Here is a 20,955-nt window from a genome sequence, read left to right as displayed (position 1 = left end):
GCTCCCCAATTTTAATTTAAAATGACCAAAAATTCTGGTTCCAAGATGATCAAGTCTGGGGCCCTCGGATAGCAGAGCCGAACGGGGCACGGCAGGGTGCACAGAACCGTGACAGAGACGTGGAGAGAGAGGGTCACACACTCACAGCTGGGATTTCCTCAGATCCGTGCTGGCAACAGTGTTCGGCCCCAGCAGGGACGTCGACAAACCTCCTCAGGGACCCTCGCGGCGACCGGCTGTCCTGCTGCAGCAGAAGGCTCCACAGGACCCCCAATTCCATCAGAGAGTCCATCGCCCCCCAGGGGAGCCCAGCTCCTGAGCTCTGACTCCTGACTGTCCCACGCGAGGAATGAAGACAACTGGCCTGGCTTGGACTGAGCGCAGAGGGTGGCCCTGGCTTCTCGGTGACCCTCACTGAGGTCCTCTCCTCTCCTAGAGCTGTGTTCCCAGCATGAAGCCTCACGAGTGGGAGGGTGTGGTCAGCATGGCTCTTGGGACACGCTGGCTGGCCGGACTCCCACGGCCGGGCTCTGCTTTGTCCTTCTCGGCTGGTCTTCGGGCTGAGGGTAGCCTGGGGGTAGCAGAGTGGCATGTGGTGGAGCACCCCTTCCTGGTCAGCGCAGTCACCCCCAGAGTCCAGCTAAGACCAGAGGACGCAGACACCACAACAGGTGCACGGAGCCGGCTGAGGGTCCCAGGGGGCCAGGCCCCTGGGTAGACAGGCAAACTTTACAGCGGGGGCGGGGGTCTAGCCCCATGGGTTACTCACACGCAGTCTGAGGCTCCAGAGAGGGACCCGAATGCTGAGCTCTGCAGTCCAGGTCTGTCCCCTAACTGGCACATTTAATCAATGTGCAATGGGCGGGCACGGGGTCACTATGACTCACAGCCCTCCCCAGGCAGAGGGGCCACCCCTGCCTGCAGCAACAGGGCCTGCTCTCATCCCCACCCCCTACACACACCCCTTTTCTCCTCCAGAACGTGCTCCCTCCGGCAGACCAGCAAACAACTTCTTTGTTAGAGTCACCCGCGGCAGAAGAGAGGCAGGCAGGGCGGTGGGCGGGCAGGGCCAGAGCCCTACACATGCTTCAAGTTACAGGATCTGGGTGATGGTCCTGGCCAACGTCCTCCAGTAACCCCCAGCCTAGCCTGGCCTCCCCAGCAGATGTTTCCTGCAATGGAAAGTTGCTGGCCACGGCTCCTGGTGGGGGAAGGGATGGGGAGGTGCCAAGGGCGCTGCTGTTATGATGAAATCTGAAATCTGAGACTCCAACAGCCAAGGACTTCTCAGAGACACCCTCTCTCCTCCCTGACCCCATCCACCAACTTCTCTGTGGCAGCAGCAGCCGACCTGGGAGTTTAACTGATCCAGTCTCAGGATGTGTAGGGAATCGCTGGGGAGGCTGCCCAGAGAAGCTGTGGTCCACAGCTTCAGGGACTGTCCGCGGCACCTCCTTCCTTTCCAGGGACCCCGCCCCATGTTCAGCAGTAGCGGGACAGGGATCAAGGCCAACTGGATTCCCAGACAGCTGCTCAGACCTCAAAGGCAGTATAGGGGGCTAAGAGCGGGCCATGTGGCCCCCATCAGAAGGCAGCCGCCAAATTCAGAGAGCACAGTGGGACCCAGGCCAGCAGGGGCCATAGAGGCTGCAGACAGAGCAGCCCAGCAAGGGGAGGAGACACGGCGGGGCTGCAAGATTGGACTGCCAGGAAAAGTCAGACCTCTGGGAAACAGGGCAGTGGCCCTGCCCAGCTGGGCCACCTTGCCAGGAGGATCTCGGGGTACTGGGAGACTCAGGGATCGCATTCAGCGGCACTCAAGTTTTACTTAAACGTGACCCAGTAAAGGCATTACGAAATGTCCATTCCCAGGGGCCCTACCCAACCATGCTAATTCAGAGCAGGCTGGGTTCTCCCACAGAAAAAGTAAAGGAAGAGTCTGACTTCTCTGCCAGTCCTCTCCTAACAACCCCCTCACCTCTTCTCTTGACAGACATTCCCCCGATGCAGCTCCCACCTCCACCCATCATGCAAGTAACTGATGCCACTGGACCACCATCCGCCCCACAAAGGAGCTACGCTTCAAATGGTCCTCTCTCCCATAGCACAGAGGATGATGTATTTCCAGGGTCAAACACACTGGTTCCTTACCCACCTCTCCAACTGTCTCCCCGATGGACACTTTGCCTGCACACAGCTGCAGATCCCCCACCCTCACAGGAGCTCACAGGTCCCCAGCACACAGCAGCCCTATCCCCAGCAATGGACAGGCCACCACAGCGGCCCCATTTTCCAGGGTGACCAGAATGCTGTGTACACCCCAAGATGCAGGCAGCAGACACAGACCCGGGAGGCTCTGGGTCCTTCCTGTGGCTCCCGGAAACATCTGGGGTCATGATACAGGTCACACCAGGGGAGGGCTGTGTGGGCGAAACAGGAGCAGGACACACCCGCCAAGATAACACCAGGGAGATGCGTCTCAGTGTGTGCCAGCCTTGGTCTCTTCCTCCCCCGCACCAAGGGCTGGGCAGGGCGGGGCAAGAGCCTGAGCCTCAGAAATTGGCCCTGGGCTAAACATTAACTCTACCGCAAACACAGGGAGCTGGGACCAAGTGGTACCCCCTTCCCGGACACAGCGGGAGGGAGCGGGCGGAGGAGCCCAGGAGAAAAACAGATGGATTTTGTTGGAGCACTAACCCCACCTAGGAAGACACCAATAAAGATCTGCAAATCCACCAGCCAAATCTGGGTAGGCCCAGAGAGATATGGGACAAGGGGTAGGGGAAATGGGGGAAGTGATGAAAAGAGAGGGGGGTGTGCATGGTGCAGAACAGGAGGGAACAGGGCAGAGCTGGGCGTGGGCTAACACCTCAAGAGGTGGGTCCACTCTGGAGATGGTGAGGGGTGGTAGGCGGGGGAGGGGCGCTGGGAGGACTCCGGGAGATGGCGGGAGGCAGAGGAAGCAGAGCCCGTGCCTGGGGGAGCCCTCAGCAGCAGCCCCACCCCCACCCCTACACAGCTCTCCCACTTTTTGGACTGCCCTCCCACACCTGAGAGCTCTTCCGCTCTCAAACTGGTGCTAGACTTGCTGGGCCTTCCCACAGGATTAGTTCAGGTCCTTGCTCCCCTCCCTAAAGCCGGCATCCCCTCGTGGAGGGACAGTAGGCAGCTTGGGGTTGAAGTTTCCAACAGCTGCCTGGGTCTGGGCTCCTTCCCCAGGCTGCCCTGGGCATGGTTTACCCACAGGAATGAGACAGGAGACAGAACAGGGTCCATGTACCCACCTGACTCATCAAAGAAACAAGGCAAGACACACATAAACAAGGTGAGACGCACGCCCACTGTGGGAGCAGGGGCAGACTGCACCCCTCCCGCCCCTCTGGCCCTGACTCCAGGTGGACCAGGACTGCATCTTCAGAGCCAGAGACCCCAATGACTGACACTGGGGAGGGGGGGCAAGAAGAGAGGGTGCAAGCAGGCGTGGCGAGGCCATTAACCCCCAGTGGACTTTTCCACGTGGTCTTGGGGTCCCGCCTCTCCTCCATGTGACCCACTTTTTTAGACTGAGTGGTTTATCATCCTGGTGACAGCTCCTCTCCAGCTAACCACGGAAAAATAAGATGCTTTTGTCTTCAGCAGACAGGTGGTAGATGGAGTAGGAGGCTGGGGCAGGGGCAGGTGGTGGGTGGGCTTCCGCTCACATCAGAGCCAGGCAAAACAACAGGCCCTTGCCGTTCCGAGTCCAGCCAGGGAGTTTCTAACCATCCCCAGGCTGGGGACTAGAAAAGCTTTACCTGTCCCTACCCAGAGGTCTCGTGGTGCCATGGTGGCACCTTGGGCATCAGAACAGCTGGAGAGCTGAGCTAGTACGAGGGAGCATGAGAACGGCGCTGTCCCCCGAGCTGAGAAGAGGAGGCAGGGACCTCCAGGAAGGGCAACTCAGGCCCAAGGGAGGCGACTGAGCAGGCTCAGGGAAAACAGAAGACCAGGTCACAACAGGAGGGGCAGGACAAGGGCCTCCTGGGAAAACCCAAGTGCACCCCCAGGGGGACTCTAGGGGTGCAGGGGGTGTTCAACATTAGTTTCCTGATGAGTACAAGAGCACAGTACCTGTGCAGCAGCCTGAGGAGGGAGCCCAGCCACCCCAGGGTGCAGGCGCTGGGCTGGCGACGGTGCCCTACTGCTTACGACTCAGGTGCCTCTTGAGCAAACAGCCGGGTGGCAGCTTCCTGCTCCCGCCAGGGCAGCGGTGCCCAGGAACACAGCCCCGGTCAGGCCGGCCTCCACGCGGAGGTGCACTGGCACCGTCTCGTTTCCTCCATGGGTACCCAGCAGTGGAAAAGCTCTGAGCCAGGTATGTCTCAGCCTCAGGAAAAAGGCAGGGGCCCCTCTCCCCAGCAGCCCACGGCCTGGTGCTGCAACAGACTGGCCTCTGCTGCTGACCCTGCGCACGGGCTGCCCGGCATTCAGGGAACACACGAAGGAAACAAGGCTGTCAATCAACCCCAGGGTGTGAACCAGGCAGGCCTCCACCGTGCACAGGACACATGGCAGGAGGGGGTCAGAGAGACTTCAGCCAGCTCTTGTCCAGGGGAAATCTTCAAAGTCCCACCACAGTCCAGTCTACGTGGCTTGAGACAGTGACAAGGTCTCTGCAGAGGCTGCAGACTCCACCAGACAGGTTCTGGGTATGGAGCTGCCAGACCAGGTGCCCCCTGCATGTCCTGTGCACTGGCCTGGCACTACCTAGGACAGTGGGTGTTTTCTAGAAGGAACATGCCATGAAGCTCCTGGGACGGTGGGTGCCTTAGGACAGAAAATTCTTCCACATGGGCCAGCTGCTCTAATGAGGCCAAGTCTACTGACTGCTTCCCGCCACGGCCTTGGTCAGCTGAACCCCCAGGCTGCCCCAGCCCCAGGATTCTGTCTGGTCTTGGACTTCATACTCTGCCCCTCTCCTTCCCCAGCTAGCCTCCTGTACGAAGGGTAGAGCCTTGTCCAGCCATCTCCGTGAAGGGTGCAGTGGGCCATCCCTCCTGATCTCCCAAAATCAAACCCTCCCACGCAGCTACAGAGGACAAGCACTGCCACTGGTTTGGAAAGGAGCAGTTGGTAAGGAGGGAAAATCCCTGGGGAACCAAACTGCCTTCCACACCACCCCCTCCAGCCCTCCCCATCCCCATTCTCCCACCCATTTCTCACGCACCCCAAAGAAGAGAAATAGCAGTACTTACATTATACCAACTCTGGCTTTTCTGAAAGGACAAAACAAAACAGAAGGCAAAATTAGTCAGGGAAGAGAAGTCGGGAATGGCCAAGGATGCCTGGCTCCAGAGGAAGGGGACACAGACAGCAGAGGGTGGGCGGCGGGGAGGAGCCCCAGGGCAGCTGCACGCTTCCCATGTCGCTGCTCACGGCGGGGGCCTCCTTTCTCAAGACAGCCCAGAAAGGAGGCCCAGGGAGCAGTCCATGCTGGAAGCCCTCTGTGGTCAGGGCGGTCAGGGAGGCAGGCAGCGGCAGCACCAGCCAGAGCTCAACGGGGAGGGAGTCGGAGCCCCATCACAAAGGTCTTCTGATGGAGTGAGGGATGCACCGTGGACATCCAAGACCCAGTCCCGCAGTGGGCCCTGACCAGAAGCCAAGGACGAGTGGAGGCCAGTCCTGATGCTTCTTCTCCAAGTCAGCCCCTCTGGACAAAGCAGGTAGTGCCTGAAAACTGTGACCGCCACTGTCAGCTAATGGATGAGTCGGTTCCTGCCTCCCTCCCAACAACTGGCTGACTGTCTGAGCGGTCACGGTGGGGGTGAGGCTGGGGGGTCTGCGGTGGGAGGCAGGGTGAAGCACCTGATTTCTAAAGCCCCCCTCCAACCCATGGTGTCTTCAATCGGCAGCAGCAAAGCCAGACCCCCTCGCAGCCTGAGAATTCAGGTGCTCTCCACTTGCCAGAAAAATGGGATCTGAATGTTTGCTACAGAAAGAGAAGCGGTGGCTATGGCTGTGCCTTGTCGGCTGCAATCCTCCTAGCCATCCCAGGTGGATGGCACTTGGAATGAGGCTGGGGCTGGGGTGTTTTCGGCGTGAAGACGTTTGCTAAGGGGGTGGTGAAGTCGGACAGTCATTGCATAGAGGAGAGCGCCACCTACAGGTCAGCGCCTTAACTGTATACACAGGGGTGCAGGTCCCGCCCCCAACAGGACCCTTCATAGCCTCCCTCCAGCTGACGGGAAGGGGCCCTGATGCTGAGGGCAGAAGAGCATGTCTGTGGGAGCTGTGTCTCGTGGGGAGGAGGTGTGCACCTGCTGGAGGGTGGGTGACTGTGACCACACTGATGACCAGAGATCAGGGCGTCTAGCTCACTCCCCAGGCCCTCCATGCCACCCTCGCTCTGAAGACGGAGGGGAGCCAGACTTACACGGGTGCTGCCTCTGAGGGATTTCACCCTCAGGCTGGGAGGAGCAGGGTGGCCAGAGGGCAGGGCAAGTGTGTCAGGACCCTGGGGAGTGAACTCTACAGGGTCATTTTCCAGCAAGGGCTCTAGCTGAGGCCTCGTCGGAAGTCTCAGCTCCCACCACAGCCTCAACCCCTCTTCCAACTCAGAGGTCTTAGCAGGTAAAGAGGCCAAACCCAAGTACTCAAAACCAACACAGAGAGAGGCGTGGTTGCGTGAGAATCCTGGACGTCTGAGCACTGCGGCTAAGGCCACCCCCCTCTGGAAGGGGCTGCATGGGGCCAGCGGGCTGCCTCTGACGTGGTCTGCATTTTGGGTCCTGTCACTCATGACATGAGGTCACGTGAGGCTGTGATGATGAGCGCTTCCCAGTGAGAGGCAGGTGCACTCTGGGAGCTGCAAGCCTCATCGGCCGCACAGTCTCCTTGGGCTTCATCCAACCCAAGCAGGGTCCTCAGACTCCAGCACCCCAGCCCAATCACACCAGCTCCTCGTCTCACTCTCCAGGCCTTCATGGAAGACCCTAAGAGAATTTGGGCTGGCGGGCTGTGGGCTTCCTGCCACATGGTGCTGCCTGCCTCCTGCCCCAGGTAGACACAGGGGCCAGGTTTCCCTTTCCACGTCTGACACATACATGCTGATGCCCTCCGACTCTTCCCAGAACCCTGGGCTTCCACCAGAGAAGCCGTGTCCTTTCTCTCCCCAGCTCTGTGACAGCTTCCCCCCCGCCTCCGATGTGCCCTTCTGCAGAGGGGTGGATAAGAACATGTATTCTCAAGTACTGGGAAGAGGCGGGAAGTAAACCAGCAAAAGTAAGGGCTTTAGAAGCTTTGCCCCTACCCAGCTAGCTCTAGCAGTTTCTTCTCTGCCCACCCGGGAGGCTGCTCCTGGGGCTCCCACTCGTCCAGCCAGTTCCCTCGCAGCCCCACAGACTCTGGCCAGCCTCTTAGAGGTGACTTCGGTCCTGGTGACTCTGCATTCCTGAGCCTGGATCCTGAAGAAGCAGCCTGGCTAGGGGATCCGGTCTCACGGTGAACCAGAAAGATCGAGCGGCACCCTGGCAGGAGTGACGCTGTCTACCCTTACAAGTTCACGGAACGCCCCTTGCCGGAGAATGGAGCCAGGGAAGCAAGCAGAGAACTAGGGGGCTGAGCAGAGGGGCCCTCTGATGGCTTCAGACAGGTCCAGCTAGAGAAGAAGAGGGAGTCAGACAGAGACGGAGGTGCGGGACAGAGGACCGAGCAGAGTTCATTCCTAGCTTCTACTGCCTCTCCTAGAAGAGCAAGCACCTGAAGGGACACAGGCCCCTGGAAACAGACTCAAGCCCCCAGGCCCAAAACACCTCCCCGAGCAAAAGCTCAGGGAGACTGGGAGACAGGGCTGCGGGCGGGGAGAGGCAGGCTACAGCAGCTCTACGCTCAACAGGGGGACAAAACTCAATGTCTTACTTTGATCAGCTTAAGTCTGTCATACTGGAAAGAAAACCATGAATTAGAATCGGCAAGAAGGGAAAAAGTCAAAGGTGCACACATAGGAGGGAGGCAGGGCTGAAGCGCAGGAGCATCCGCAGCTTCCACCAGGCACCCTTGGTAGGGCAAATCCTTGACAGGAGCTGGTGAAGGCAGGAACGTGACCCCAGGCTCCCTCTAGTGGCCTTCGCAGACCATCACTACAGAGCAGACGCTGCATGGTGGCACAAACCAAGGTGCCCAGGGAGTGGAAGTCAACCTTGTCCCCTTCTAGCTCTCTGCTCTGGGCAGGGCTGCACTTGGCAAGAGTCATCTTCAGCAGCTCACAGATCCAGAGGAGGCAGCAAAAGAGGACAAGGAGGCCCTGAGCAAGGACAAGGCGTGGTGCATGCATTAGGTCTGACTCCACCGAGGTGGGAGAGGCACCGTTCAGCTCTCCCTGGGAAACCCCAGAGGTTGCCTCTCCTAGGAGGTGGACAGGAGGCAGAGAGTGGGGTGGCCTGGCTATGCTTATCGAGCCAACAGCTCTGGCTCTCAGCTCCCTTGCCAGGGATACATCTGGCCACCTGAGAAGACACTGCAGGAGGAATGGATCCCACCTTGCTGCCCCTTCTGTCTGTGGCATCCCCTCGCAGTCTGCTCCAGGCCCTGTGTAGGTTCTCTGCTTCCCCTTCTGGGGGCGCTCTGTCCTGCACACGCGTGACCCCGCCCTGCATGTCTTATTTTTGCTGCCTATCAAGGATGGGAATGACTGGTGGGAGAATGGGGTGAGGCACCTGAAGCCAGGGAACCCAGAGAGTGTGCCCAGTGGGGACAGGCACCTCCCGAATCCCGAATCGGAGGGAAAGAAAACCCAGACCCACTCGGTCACCTCCCCACCCGACTCCCCATGGAGGGGGCTGCGGTGGGTTCTCAGGTCACACTCAGCTCCCCACCCCCTTGTCAGGCCTCTCTAGCGCCCCACTCAGAATGCCACCTGCTCCTTGACATGCGTCCTGGGCTACCCCCAAGGACAAACGATGGCTCCAGCTTCTGGAGTCACACAATATCCTGAACCACTCATGTGACTTGTCCTGCTTGGTCTGCAGATAATCTATGGGACAGGACGTCATTTACCTTCCCAGACTGCGCCACGGATAGTGGCCTGGCTTCCCAAAACAGGCTCACCACGCAGGGTTCTACAAGCAGTCCTCACTCCGGGCACCACACCTACCGATCCCCTACCTCACCGCGCATGCACTCCGTAAGTGCTGACTGATAACTAGTGCTCTCCTCACTGAGTACCACGAGGGGAAGGAAGCTTAGAACTTCACCTTCCGATGGAAAAGGGCTCTGGGCAGAAACAGCGAGAAGCCACAGCCTGGGGTCCTCTCCCAGCGCCCATACCAACTGGCCCACAGGTGTGAGGGCTCGGGAGGGCCAGGCTCTGGGCACATCAGACATGCCTGCACCTGTCAGGCCACCTGAACCTCAGAGACCTCCTGCTGCCTTCCACGCCCCAGGCTGTTTCCTCCTTCCCTGTCCAGCACGGGCTTCCCGGCTATATTTAAAATCCTCAGCACCATGATGTTCATTTATTCTGAAGGTCACAGCCTGCGGGATTGGCCGTGTAGCTTCTTGTTCCTCCCTCAGGAAAGAAAACAGCTGATCACCCTCCTCCTCCCCAAGGCACTGACAGAGCCTTGGGACTGTTATTAAGTCATCCTCAGCTTTTTTTTCTCTCCTTCCCTTTGGGTCTGACTTTCTGAGCCCCCAGCTCTAAATATCTCTTGTGCACCATCTACTGCTCTAAGCTCCCATCAGGTCTTGGAGATCTGGGGGTCCTGGGCAGACTCTGGCACCGCTCCCTGACCTGGTCTCATCCCCCCCAGGGCCTGGGGTGGGCGATGCCATCAACATTCACCAACCTCTAGGGGCTGGCATCAAGCCTCCCGGAAAATAAGTCCTCTCCATTCAGGATCCAGAATCCTGAGAACAGCAGGAGCCTCCAGGCTGGGGGCAGGGGTGGCAGCACTGAGGGGGGACCTGGTCTGCACAGCCGCTGGGGAGGAGGTGGGTCAGAGGAAAGGGGCTGCTGAGGTCACTGCCCCTGCACCAGGGAACTCCTCCACTTGATTTCCTGACCCTCCATCAGTGCATCCATCCGCCAGGGAACACGGAGTCACCCAGCACAGGGGGTGTGAGGTCTTCAGTCCCCCGAAGCAATGAAACCAAGTCGGCTTCCAGACGGCACTGTGTATAGGAGGAAATCGGTCCCTACAGAGGCGGTGTGTGGGGAGCAGCCAGAGACACGGCAGCGGGGCACGAGGACGGGGTCTGTTCTGCGGCCTGGGGTGCAGTGGCCGTGGGCCCTGAGTGACTTCCAAGCCAGCCTGCCAGGGGGACGTTGGGGCCGGGCCCTTCTGGGAGAGGGACCAAGCAGGACAAATGGGCAGAACGGGCAGGGGCAGAGGGCGGGATGCTGAGCACTGCAGACAATTCCACATGAGAGGGGAGATTAAGACAGAGACAAAAGATGGCTTACTTTTGAGAGGCGCTTGTGAGACTAAGACCATGCATGCAGAGAAGGTGTTTGGGAAACAGTGGGGAAGAAGAGGAAGAACAAGAAGTCAACAGACAAGTTCAGGTGGGAAACCAGCTCCCGTGCCTCCCAGGGGAACCCCTGAGTACAGTCTGGGCAGAGACATCCCTTGCTTCCCAAAGCACTGAGGGGGTAGAGGCAAATCTCGGGGCGGGGGGAGGGGTGGCATCACCAGCCCAGGGGTTCTTAAGTGTCTGTCCTTGGGTCAAGCACCATGGCAGGTGGCAGTGCCAACACACTCGGGAGGGGAGGAACGGCCCTGTCACTGTCCCCACTGCCAGGGGGGAGCCAAGTGGGTTAGTGCAAAGGGAAGACAGCAGGACAGCCAAAGAGGAGGTTAGAAATAGCATTCCAGAAGGTTCCCTGAGGCCTCGCTTCCTGGTACTATAGTTGTTGTCCCAAGCTACCTTCCCATCTACCTGAGTTCTAGGGACCAAATCTGAACACAGCAGCAAAAATAAAACATAGGACCCCCTCCTGAGCCTCACAGCTCCCCTCCCCCAAATCTGACGGAACCCGAGGCTCTCATGGTCCTACAGTGGCAGCCACAGAATCGCTGGGGTCCCTATGGCTCGTCCCACCCTGGCCTCATGGGATAAAGACCATCTCGGGCACACAGGGGCCATTCGGTCTTGTGAGCTGCTCTGGCCCCCTCCATCCGCCCCCACTCCCTGCACTCAGCTAAGGAGGAGAGACAGGGTCTTGGAGGGTCGGGGGCCCGGCTCACCTTGGAATTCTTGCCACCGCTGCGGCCCGACTGTGAGGAGCAGCTACGCTGCACGCCCTGCTCCGGGGTGGACGGGGACTTGTCCGAGGAGTGATCCGAGCCTTTCTCCACCATGGTGTCTCCGTCCTGGTTCTGTGGGGTTGGCGAGCGAGACCGCTTCCGGAGGATGGGGGAGCAGGCCGGCGTGCTGCGGTTCGAGTTACTGGCAGTGCTGCAGGGGCAGATGGAGAGAGGGAGTGGGGTGGGAAGGGGAGGAGGAAAGGCAGGCAGTCAGCGATAGGAGGCCAAAGACCGGTGCACAGGAGCCAGCTCGGGGAGCTAGGGTGAGGGGCCGGGGACACACAGGGAGCAAGGGGCCCAGCTATGGACATACTGCACCGTCATACTGCAGCTGGCCAGGAGAGGGCAGTAGCGGTGCCAGTGTGAGAAGAAACAGGAATAGGGACTGGGCACGTAGGGCAGCTACACATTTAAATTTCCATCCATTTGTCCAACCATCCGACTGTTTGAGCATCTATTATATGCAAAAAACTGTCTATGGCAAACAGTTTGTGACCCAAGAGCCTCACTGGAGAACCCCTAACGCTATTGGCTCATTTTATACAAGCTGCAAAACCAAAGCCTTTGCCATTTAGTCTGGGTATTTTTGCTCATAAAAATAACAGTAATAATCCTACTTTTGAATGCATCCACATACATATTATTCCATTGGGTTCTTAAAACACATTCCACCTACATATTGATGGCATAATGTATTTTAAAAAAAAAGAAAGAAAGAAAGCAAAACATAGCCATAGTGCTGCATGTGGCCGACAGAAGCAGTTAGGTGTCAGTTACCCACATTGGGTCTCTGGCTGTAACTCACCCACCCCCTATTATTGCCTGGTAAGCCACCCTGGGTCCCGCTTTCTCTGCCAGGGGGAAAGATGAACAGGGCAGAAATCCTCACACTCCCTATCTCCCTACCCCATAATTCATTTCCCACAAAAGCCTTATGAGGGTGCTTTAGAAAGTTCCTGGGAAAAGTTTATTTTGGTGCCCCCCCAAAACTTGAAATCCATGCATACTTTCTTCATAATTATATATTTCCAAGAATTTTTGACAATTTCTTATATGCATGATTTTATTTCTTTATTTGACACCAAAATAAACTTATCTTTTGGGGTGGGTGTTGTGGAGCAGCAGGTCAGGCCATGGCCGGAGATGCCTGCATACTGCATACTCCCATACTGGAGTGCTGGTTTGATTCCCGGCTCCTCTGCTGGCAACCAGCTTCCTACTAATGGATTCTGAGAGGCAGCAGGTGACAGAGCGCACACTTGGGCCCTGCCACCCACATAGAAGACCTGGGTGGCGTTCCAACAGCCTGACCCTGCCTATTGGCTATTGTGGGCATTTGGGCAACAAAGCAGATAGAAGCTCGCTGGTGCTCGCTCTCGCTCTCTCCCCTCACCTTTCTCTCTCTTGTTCTGCTTTTCAAGTAGATGAAAATAAACATTTAAAAATCTAAAACATATTTATCTTCTAATTAAATTTTTCCAAAACTTTCTGAAGTGCCCCTGTATGCAGGGCCTAATCTACTCACACCCAGGCTTATGAGCTGCAAAAACGTTTACTACTTGGTATTGAGCTTGTGTTTTCAATAGAGTCAGAGATGAGGGAAAGAAGAGACCAGTTAAATCGTGGTGGGAGTTCACTTTGCTTCCAGAGGGTGGAGGAAAGAAAGAGATGGGGAGCAGGGTAGGTTAAGCAGAAAGAGGCAAGGGAAGTGGACAGGAGAGACCTGGCAGATTCAGGGGGGGAGGGGGGTGGAGTACGCAGAGTGAGTATCCCGCAGGCCTCAGGAACTGGGCGGCCTCCCCAAAGGGTCATCCCACCTCCCTTCAGGGAGGGGAGTGCAGGGTGAGGATGCCGTCATTTGCATGAAGGTCAGGCAGTGATCCCAGCTATCCCCAGAGACCCATTTGCAATGTAAACCATGCCCCCTTCAGCAAAACCTTCTACAGGCTCACCCTCAGCAGAAAGAAAGGATACAGCACCCAAGAGCCCAAACCACGAGTGTGAGCAGGACAGGCTGGCGGGCACAGCTGAAGCACTTGGGAGGAAACTGATGAAGGAAAACAAAAGGAAGACCAGAGAAAAGGAAGACGGATTGTATAGAGAAAAGCAAGGCCCAAGGGTTCGCTTCCGCCTAAAACTGCAGCAGGTTAAGCCATGGCCTGTGACACAGCTCCACTTCCGACCCAGCTCCCTGCTGGCTCCCTGCTGACTTGCCTGGGAAAGCAGCGGAGACGGCCCAAGTCCTTGGGCCCCTGAGTGTAGGGGAGACCCAGATGGAGTTCTCTAGTCTCCTGGCTTCCACCTGGCCCAGCTTTCACCATTATTAGGAGAGAACCAGTGGCTGGAAGATTCTCTCCCTGTCTGTCTCTCCCTCTTTGTAACTCTGCCTTTCAAACAAACAAATCATTTAAAAAAAAAAAAAAAGCTCCCCCTGGAAAAAAATATCTCAGTTATAAATCTCACAATAACTGATCCCAGGAAGCCCAAGATGTCACTGCCAAAAAGTGCTCTTCCAGTTAGTTCTCTCTCCAACTCCACCACATTATCCCATCACAGCCACAAGCCCTGGAGAAAGGAAGCCACTCCTTGGTGAGGCAGGAGACAGGCAAGGGTTAATCGGAGAAGCAAAAAGAGAAAAAAAAAAAAAAAGATTCCTGAGTTATAAAAGTTAAAAAAAAAATCTGCCTCCTTTTTCCGGCTGTTTGAGAAGCTGCTTACTTAATGGCCCAAACTTGTGCCTCCAAGAGTTAGAAAAGTAGTTAACAAGTACCTGTTTTCCTACCTGTGCAAGAATTTACAGAGGCTGTTTACATAGGCCAATCTAGGGAAGTCCCTGTTTGTACAGACATCTCAAGGACTGCCACCAAGATTGCTTATCTGAAACAAAATTTCTTAAGAAATTACTAACTTAGGTTAGATCTTGGGGAAACACCTGTTTAAACAAAGAGTCAACCCCTCACAAAAGGCAAAACAGGAAAGATGGAACAGTAAGTTACCCAAATGAGATTCTGAGCCAGTAACTCGGTTCCTGTGCAGTGCTTCATCAGGAAAAAACCAGCTCCTGCAGGAGTTTCTGGGGCAGCCTCCCTCTGCCCCTCACCTGGATAAAACCGCAGCTCCCTGAGTTGTCACTGTCATACTCTGTCCACTTCTACATTCTCAGAAGTGCATTTTATTTACTTATTGGAAAGGCAGAGTTACAAAGAGAGAGGGAGAGACAGAAAGAGAGAGTGAGATCTTCCATCTGCTGGTTCACTCCCCAGATGGCTGCACTGGCCACAGCCTGGGCCAGGGCAAAGCCAAGAAATTAGGAGCTTCCTATGAGTCTCTCACATGGGTGGCAGGGGTCCAAACACTTGGGCCATCTTCCGCTGCTTTCTCAGGCACATTAGCGGGGTGCTGGATTGGAAGGAGAGCAGCTGGGACACGAACCAGCACCCACGTGGGATGTGGCATTGCAAGTATCAGCTTCACCCACCGTGCCATTTTGCCATGACGACAGCAGCCCCATTTTGCTGCCTGTTCTTACTGTTTGCACAAGTCTCTTTCAATTCTTTGCCAGGGACTCCAAGAACCCTATTGTTTCTGTCAACACTGGGGCTAGTGACACAGCAGCACCCCAGCGTCCACCCTTTGGGGAAGCCTCCAGAGGCCCCTGGGGAACAGGCTTTGTGCCTGCCTTTCTGGGGGGAGCCCCTTTCCTCACTGACAGTTACAGCTCATAGCTAAATATTCCAAAGCTTAAACTGTCTTCTGGGACAAACAGCCGGGAACTCTGCCCCAGTCCCAACTAATATGCTCAAAAAAATAACTGCGAGAGATGACCTAACCACACGACCCACCTCAGACACACATGGTGAACCCACAGCCCACCCAGTCTGTTCCTTAGCAAAGGGCCACCCTCACAGGTGGGGATTACAGATCCTGGAATGGGAGGGAGATCCTTGATCCTTCTGCAAACCCTGCATCCACGCTGAGGGCTGGCTGTGAAAGGGATTCAAGCAAAAGTCAATACAGTGGACAACACATCCCAACCTCGAGGAAACTGACTCCAACTACCCAAAACCACGGGAAGCTGACTCTCTATGGTCAGCATATCCACAGGACTTCCTCATCGCCCGACCAACAGACCCTACTTGTGCTGCTCAAGGACCTATGTCCCTAAAATCCAGCATTCAACACAAACAACACATGCTGTCTCCTTGTGCTCTTCAGGTATTGGCCACCTACATTATTCCTGAAAATCCCCCCTCTCCTCTCTGATGATACCCAAGTCTCTTTCTTCTATTCCTCTTCCTGTCTCCATCACTGGTTCCTCCCTTACTATACAGTCTAAAATCCAGTCCTTCACCTCCCTGCCCATCTCCTGCTGGTTTGAACTTCAATCCTCTGGGCAGAGGCTCTATATCTGCTTTTGCTCCTTGGCCCACCCGTCTGCGGCAGGCTGATGGGTCCTTCTGATGGTGCCTCATGAATGCCTCAGATTCAAATCAGCGCTGGCCATCTCTCCTCCCAACCTCCGCCCACTGCTGCCCATTACCAACAGCACCATCATTTCCTGGTCTCTCAGGCTGCAAACACATCTCTTCCGGCTCACTCCACACGGAAATGAGTCACTCAGTACCATCAATTCCACTTCCATAGAGTACTACTCCATCATTCCTGGCCTCCTCGGGGCCCTCGTTCAGCTTCTCAGGTTTCCTGGCTGGATTTTTCCAATGGGTTTTGCTATGGTTCGAAGTTCCCTGCAAAACTCATGCTGAGATTTAGTGGCCAAGGTACAGCGTTAAAAGGTGTGACCTTTACAAGGTGATTCAACCCCCATGAATGGTTGAGCATGGTTTTCACAGGGGTGGAGTAGGAGACGGTCACCCCCAGAGTGGGTTTGTTACACGTGCAGCCCTTTCCTGCCTTGCCTGCTCACTGGCCCTTCCACCTTCTGCTATGGGATGACCCTTGAAGAGGCTGTCATCATTCAGAGTCTAGTAACTTCTACTGTTCATGAATTATTCCCTGTGGTATTCTGTTTTAGCAGAAGAAAATTAAGCAAGACAGCCTTCTGAGTGGTCTCCTTCATCTCCTACCCATTCACATTCTTGTCATGAAATTTTTCTAAAAAAGATTTTATTTATTTGAGAGGCAGAGTTTCAGACAGAGAGAGAAGAGGCAGAGAGGTCTTCCATCTGCTGGTTCACTCCCCAAATAGCCCAGCAGCTCAAGCTGAGCCAATCCAAAGCCAGGAGCCAGGAGCTTATTCCAGGTCTCCCACATGATTGCAGGGGCCCAAGGACTTGAGCCATCTTGTACTACTTTCCCAGGCCATAGCAGAGAGTTGGACTGGAAGAGGAGCAGTCGGGACTAGAACCGGAGCCCACATGGGATGCCGGCACTGCAGGCGGACGCTTAGCCCACTACACCATAGTACCTGCCCCAATAAATTTTTCTAAAGCTTGATATCTCTCTGCTCCCTACTAGTTACCCCATGTTAAGGCCCAAAATCCATAGAATGCTATTTAAAATACTCAAAGTAAATGACATTTATCTGTATTTCAATACTTTATATTCCTCATGCTTTGCACAGAGTTCCCATATTCTTCCTACATCTCTCTCCCTGGCCTTCTTGATTCATATCCTGACTCCATATAATTCATCACTTGTGAAGGAAGTGCCCTTTCTCTTACTACCTAATGGAATTCTGTTCATTTTTGGAGACTCATCTCAAATCCCACCTTCTCCAAAAAGCTTTTCTAACTCTCTTCCACTGAACAGACTAAAGCACTTCACATGTTTTTGCTGGTGTTAAAGTTGGGACCTACTCTGGGTCCTGGAGTCACACACCTGTGAGCCTCCCACACTGCCAGCGTGATGCTGTGTAGACAGCAAGAGCTCGGTGAATGCCTGCTGAGTGCAATCCCACCCTGGTGAAGGGTCTCACGGCAGGGTTAACAATCCCCAGTAAGAGGACAGATCTCAAAGCTGGTCCTGCAACCTGTTAGTAGTAATAAAAATAGCGAGGCTAGCACTGTGGGGCAGTGGTGCTGCATCCTATATGGGTGCTGGTTCAAGTCTCAACTGCTTTACTTCCAATGCAGCTCTCTGCTATCGCCAGGGAAGGCAGTAGAAGATGGCCCAATTCCTTGGGCCACCTGCATAGGAGACCCAGAAGAAGCTCCTGGCTTCAGATCGATGCAGCTCTGGCCGTTGCAGCCACCTGGGGAGTGAACCAGTGGATAGAAGACCTCTCTCTCTGTCTCTCTCTCTCCCTCTCTCTGCCTCTCTCTAACTCTGCCTTTCAAATAAAATAAATGAATCTTTAAAAAAAAAAAATAGCTAACAGTTCTTGAGTACTTATGAGCTTCTGGCACAGTGCCAAGCATTTATTAAACATTATTTCATTTCACGTCCCCAACCATTCTATCAAGTTTTAATGGATATTACTAGTCTTATTTTCAGGTGATAAACTTGAATTCTGAAAGATTTAAGTCAAGCGGGTGACTGGCAGGACAGGATTTAAAGCACAGGCCTGATTACAGGGCTTATTTTCAACACCACGCATTCAATAATATTTGCAAGGAAGACAGACAGAAAAACGCTGGATGGATGGGTGGGTGGATGCATAGCCGGGTGAGTGTGAAGAAGAAAGAAATTAACTTCCTGCTTCCTTTCTTCAGTCTACTCTCAACTTTCCCATCAACAGGAATGTTCTAAAAACTGACAGCATTTTATCCAAAAAAATTCCATAATGTGCCAGTAATCTGATCCGTTATTGTGTTTCAAGATCAGGGGATAATGGAGCCCAGCTACACCTCAGATTTGCTGTAGGAAGGAAAGCAAGACCATTGATTATGGGACTAAGCAAGGACCTGAGAAACAGGGAGGTTAAACGCCTGTCCCACTGGATGTGACTCTCTGGCTCCCCAGAGCTCCCCAAAGACTAACCAAGCATCTGGCATTCGAGTTCTTTTGATGATCCTCCTGCTTGGGGGTATTTATGGTCAGGGAGAGCTATACAGCTAGCCTTCCGTTTCATAAGCAGTTGGCAGTGAGTATGAAGAGACTTGATGAGAAAACAAAGTTTTTCTCAAGGATATGGCCCTTAAGCTGGATTCAGAAAACAGGCCAATACTAGCCAGGTGAAGGGCCTGGTAAGAGAGAAGAGAATTTTCCAGGAAAAAGAGAGAAAGGAAAAAAAAAAAAAAAAAAAAAAGCCAGCATGAACAAAGGGGTAAAGGCATAAAACAGCCTGGGGCACACAGAGTTTTACAGGAAACTGTGTGTCATCGAAGCATAATATGCTGAAGCTGATGTTCAAGAGATTCTTATGAGCACCAACTCTGTCACAGGTGCACGAAGACCCCACAAGCCACTTTCAACCGCATGCAGTGTAGGGGCCCCAGGTCTTTCACTCACTTCCCATCTTTGCTATTTTTAAGAACCCCAACAAAGACTATTTCATCCGTCCCCTGGTTACCTGGCCAAAAAACAGAACGCTTCCTCAAGTCTGACCACTTTTCCCCTGCAACGTAGGCTGTGGCCCTACTTCCTAAAGGTCTGGCCCAAGTTCTTGAGAAACAGGGAAATACAGAAAGGGGACAAAGGCTCTCCTGGCTTCCAGCAGTGACCGTCTCCACAGCCTCCAACACAGCAGCTCCTACAACAGCTCTGCCTGGCTTTCCTTCCCCATCCTTACCCCTGGTGTCGTTCTGTGGGCACACGACGGCCTTGTCAGCAGGCCAACTCTCTGACCAGCCACCCATGCAGTGCGGAAGAATAGTCACTTGGTGTTCCGGTGCTCCTTGCTCAAGTTAACTTTTCTGCCTTAAGAGACGATGATCTTGGCCCCAGATAATGCACCTGTCACTCTGAGCCTCTGTACCTCCACCTGCTTTGATTGCAGCTCCTTCCTACTTTCCTGTCATAGTGCACCTGCATCCCACTGGCCCCACAGCCCTGGCTCATTCCCAGATTCCAATCTCTCGCTCCCACACCTGGACACTGCATGTTCTCTGCATTGTCTCTCCTGAGCCCAGTCCTACAGTAACCTGGATGATCAAATGTCCGGTTGTAATCGTCTCAGTGCCAGGGATACTGGGAATTTTTTTTTTTTTTAAAGACAGCATGATCCATTCTAGAGCACCCCCATCTAATAGGAAGAACATTTACTTAGAAATTCAGAAAGGCAAATCCAAGACAGCTTCTGTTGCCGAGGGCCTGCTTGGATAATGCTTGGTAGAGATTGCAAGTCTACGGTGTCATCAGGCCCAGGTTGAGTCCCAGATCAGCCACGTGCATGCTGTGTGACCCTGGCACCTGAGCCTTATTTTTTGTCCCTATCTCATAAGGTTGTGCTAAGTGAAATGATACAAGTAAAACATTTAGCACAGTGCCTGATTCACAATGTTTGATAATACTTTCAAGCATCTATTGCTAATTAAATATTTCTGAGCTATAATTAAGAAAGCTAATGTTCCTATCTAGGAAACGGGAAATACATATCCTGCCCTCTAACCCTCAGAGAGTCATACGGAAATGCTTTGACCACTCCCAAGCAGTTCTTTCCATAATGGGGACCAGGAACATACGGGTGCTTCCTTCAAGTACAGAACCCAAACCTCACCTTCACCCCCACACCATCCTCATCCAATAGATGAAAACTTCCTGTGGGTGAGCCTGATAGAACCTGAATTTTAGATTCCGAGGACGACCGCTTTGAGAACCACTGCTCCCCAGGAACAACCTCTCAAGCATCGGGAAGAAGCAGCATAACTGCCCCAGGTGACAGAGACCTGTCTTCGAGGATCGACAGCTGGTCCATGTCTTTCAGGCAGGAAGACTCAGTGGAACAGTGAACTCATTTGAGCTTGTCACACTGGAACTGCCAATGTAGAAGAACCAAGGCGGATCTGATGGGACTGAGGTCTGCAGTGCCCAGTGGGACACCCACATCATGAGTGCCCACAGCCATATCTTCCCTCTCTGCCCTTAGCAGCATCTGCTTAAAGCTGATTCTGGTATTGGTGGTCCCTAATTCCTGACAGACCACTGTCCCATATCCCACCCACGTGATGATCCCAAAGTTTCATCAGCAATCAATCGCCCTCAGTTCTTTAGAAGACCACTGCAAATACCCATGCATTCGGCTCCCCTTTCAATTTTCCCACTGCACATGCTCAGGAGGTAGGAAGGGCACCAGTGTATTTGCATAATATTTGCATGAATCTTACATGCTGCCTTCAAATGCTTCCATTAGAAGATTTGTCCACCTAAACCCATTCCAAATTCAGAGTTTGGTAGAACTTTCTGTGCTATTGTTTTATCATTTGACAGCGTCTGTGTTTCCCTCAGCAGGGCAGGTTACAAGAGAAGACCCAACCAGAACCTTGGAGAGGGGAGTGAAAGACCCAAATGACAAGTCCCAGCAGAGCACCCGATTTCCCTTAAATCCTTTGCCTTAGAGAGCAAAACAGCAAGTCACTCAAAAACATCTCAGGCCTTGTTCACTGTCCTCACCTCCTGGAGCTCCTGCTCTCAGCCCGTTTTATGTTTCAAACTAAAACTGCAGTCTCAGGAAGACTGGTTCAGAGAGAGTGCAAAGGGCCTTTCCAGACCAACCTGCTCATGATTCATTGCAGAGAGAGGGCATGATTGTTCACCAAGGGGCTCCTCGTAC

General features: G+C 54.1%; 1 protein-coding gene across 3 annotated transcripts in view; it reads right to left on the bottom strand.

The window, feature by feature from the left end:
• Positions 1 to 20,955, bottom strand: part of GRAMD1B (GRAM domain containing 1B) — a 200,655-nt gene that overhangs the window by 32,700 nt on the left and 147,000 nt on the right. For 2 of the 3 annotated variants that reach the window (XM_062197227.1, XM_062197229.1), the window contains 2 exons: positions 11,226 to 11,436; positions 5,235 to 5,255 (listed from right to left, as the gene is read on the bottom strand). In XM_062197227.1, coding sequence (XP_062053211.1) covers positions 5,235 to 5,255; positions 11,226 to 11,436 — 232 coding nt within the window. Of the gene's footprint in view, positions 1 to 145; positions 744 to 5,234; positions 5,256 to 11,225; positions 11,437 to 20,955 lie in introns of those variants that run through there. The other variant, XM_062197228.1, reaches the window with a different exon arrangement.

The sequence above is a fragment of the Lepus europaeus genome, chromosome 7, assembly GCF_033115175.1.
Source record: "Lepus europaeus isolate LE1 chromosome 7, mLepTim1.pri, whole genome shotgun sequence".
NCBI lineage: Eukaryota > Metazoa > Chordata > Mammalia > Lagomorpha > Leporidae > Lepus > Lepus europaeus.
This window is presented reverse-complemented; position numbering and strand designations above follow the sequence as displayed.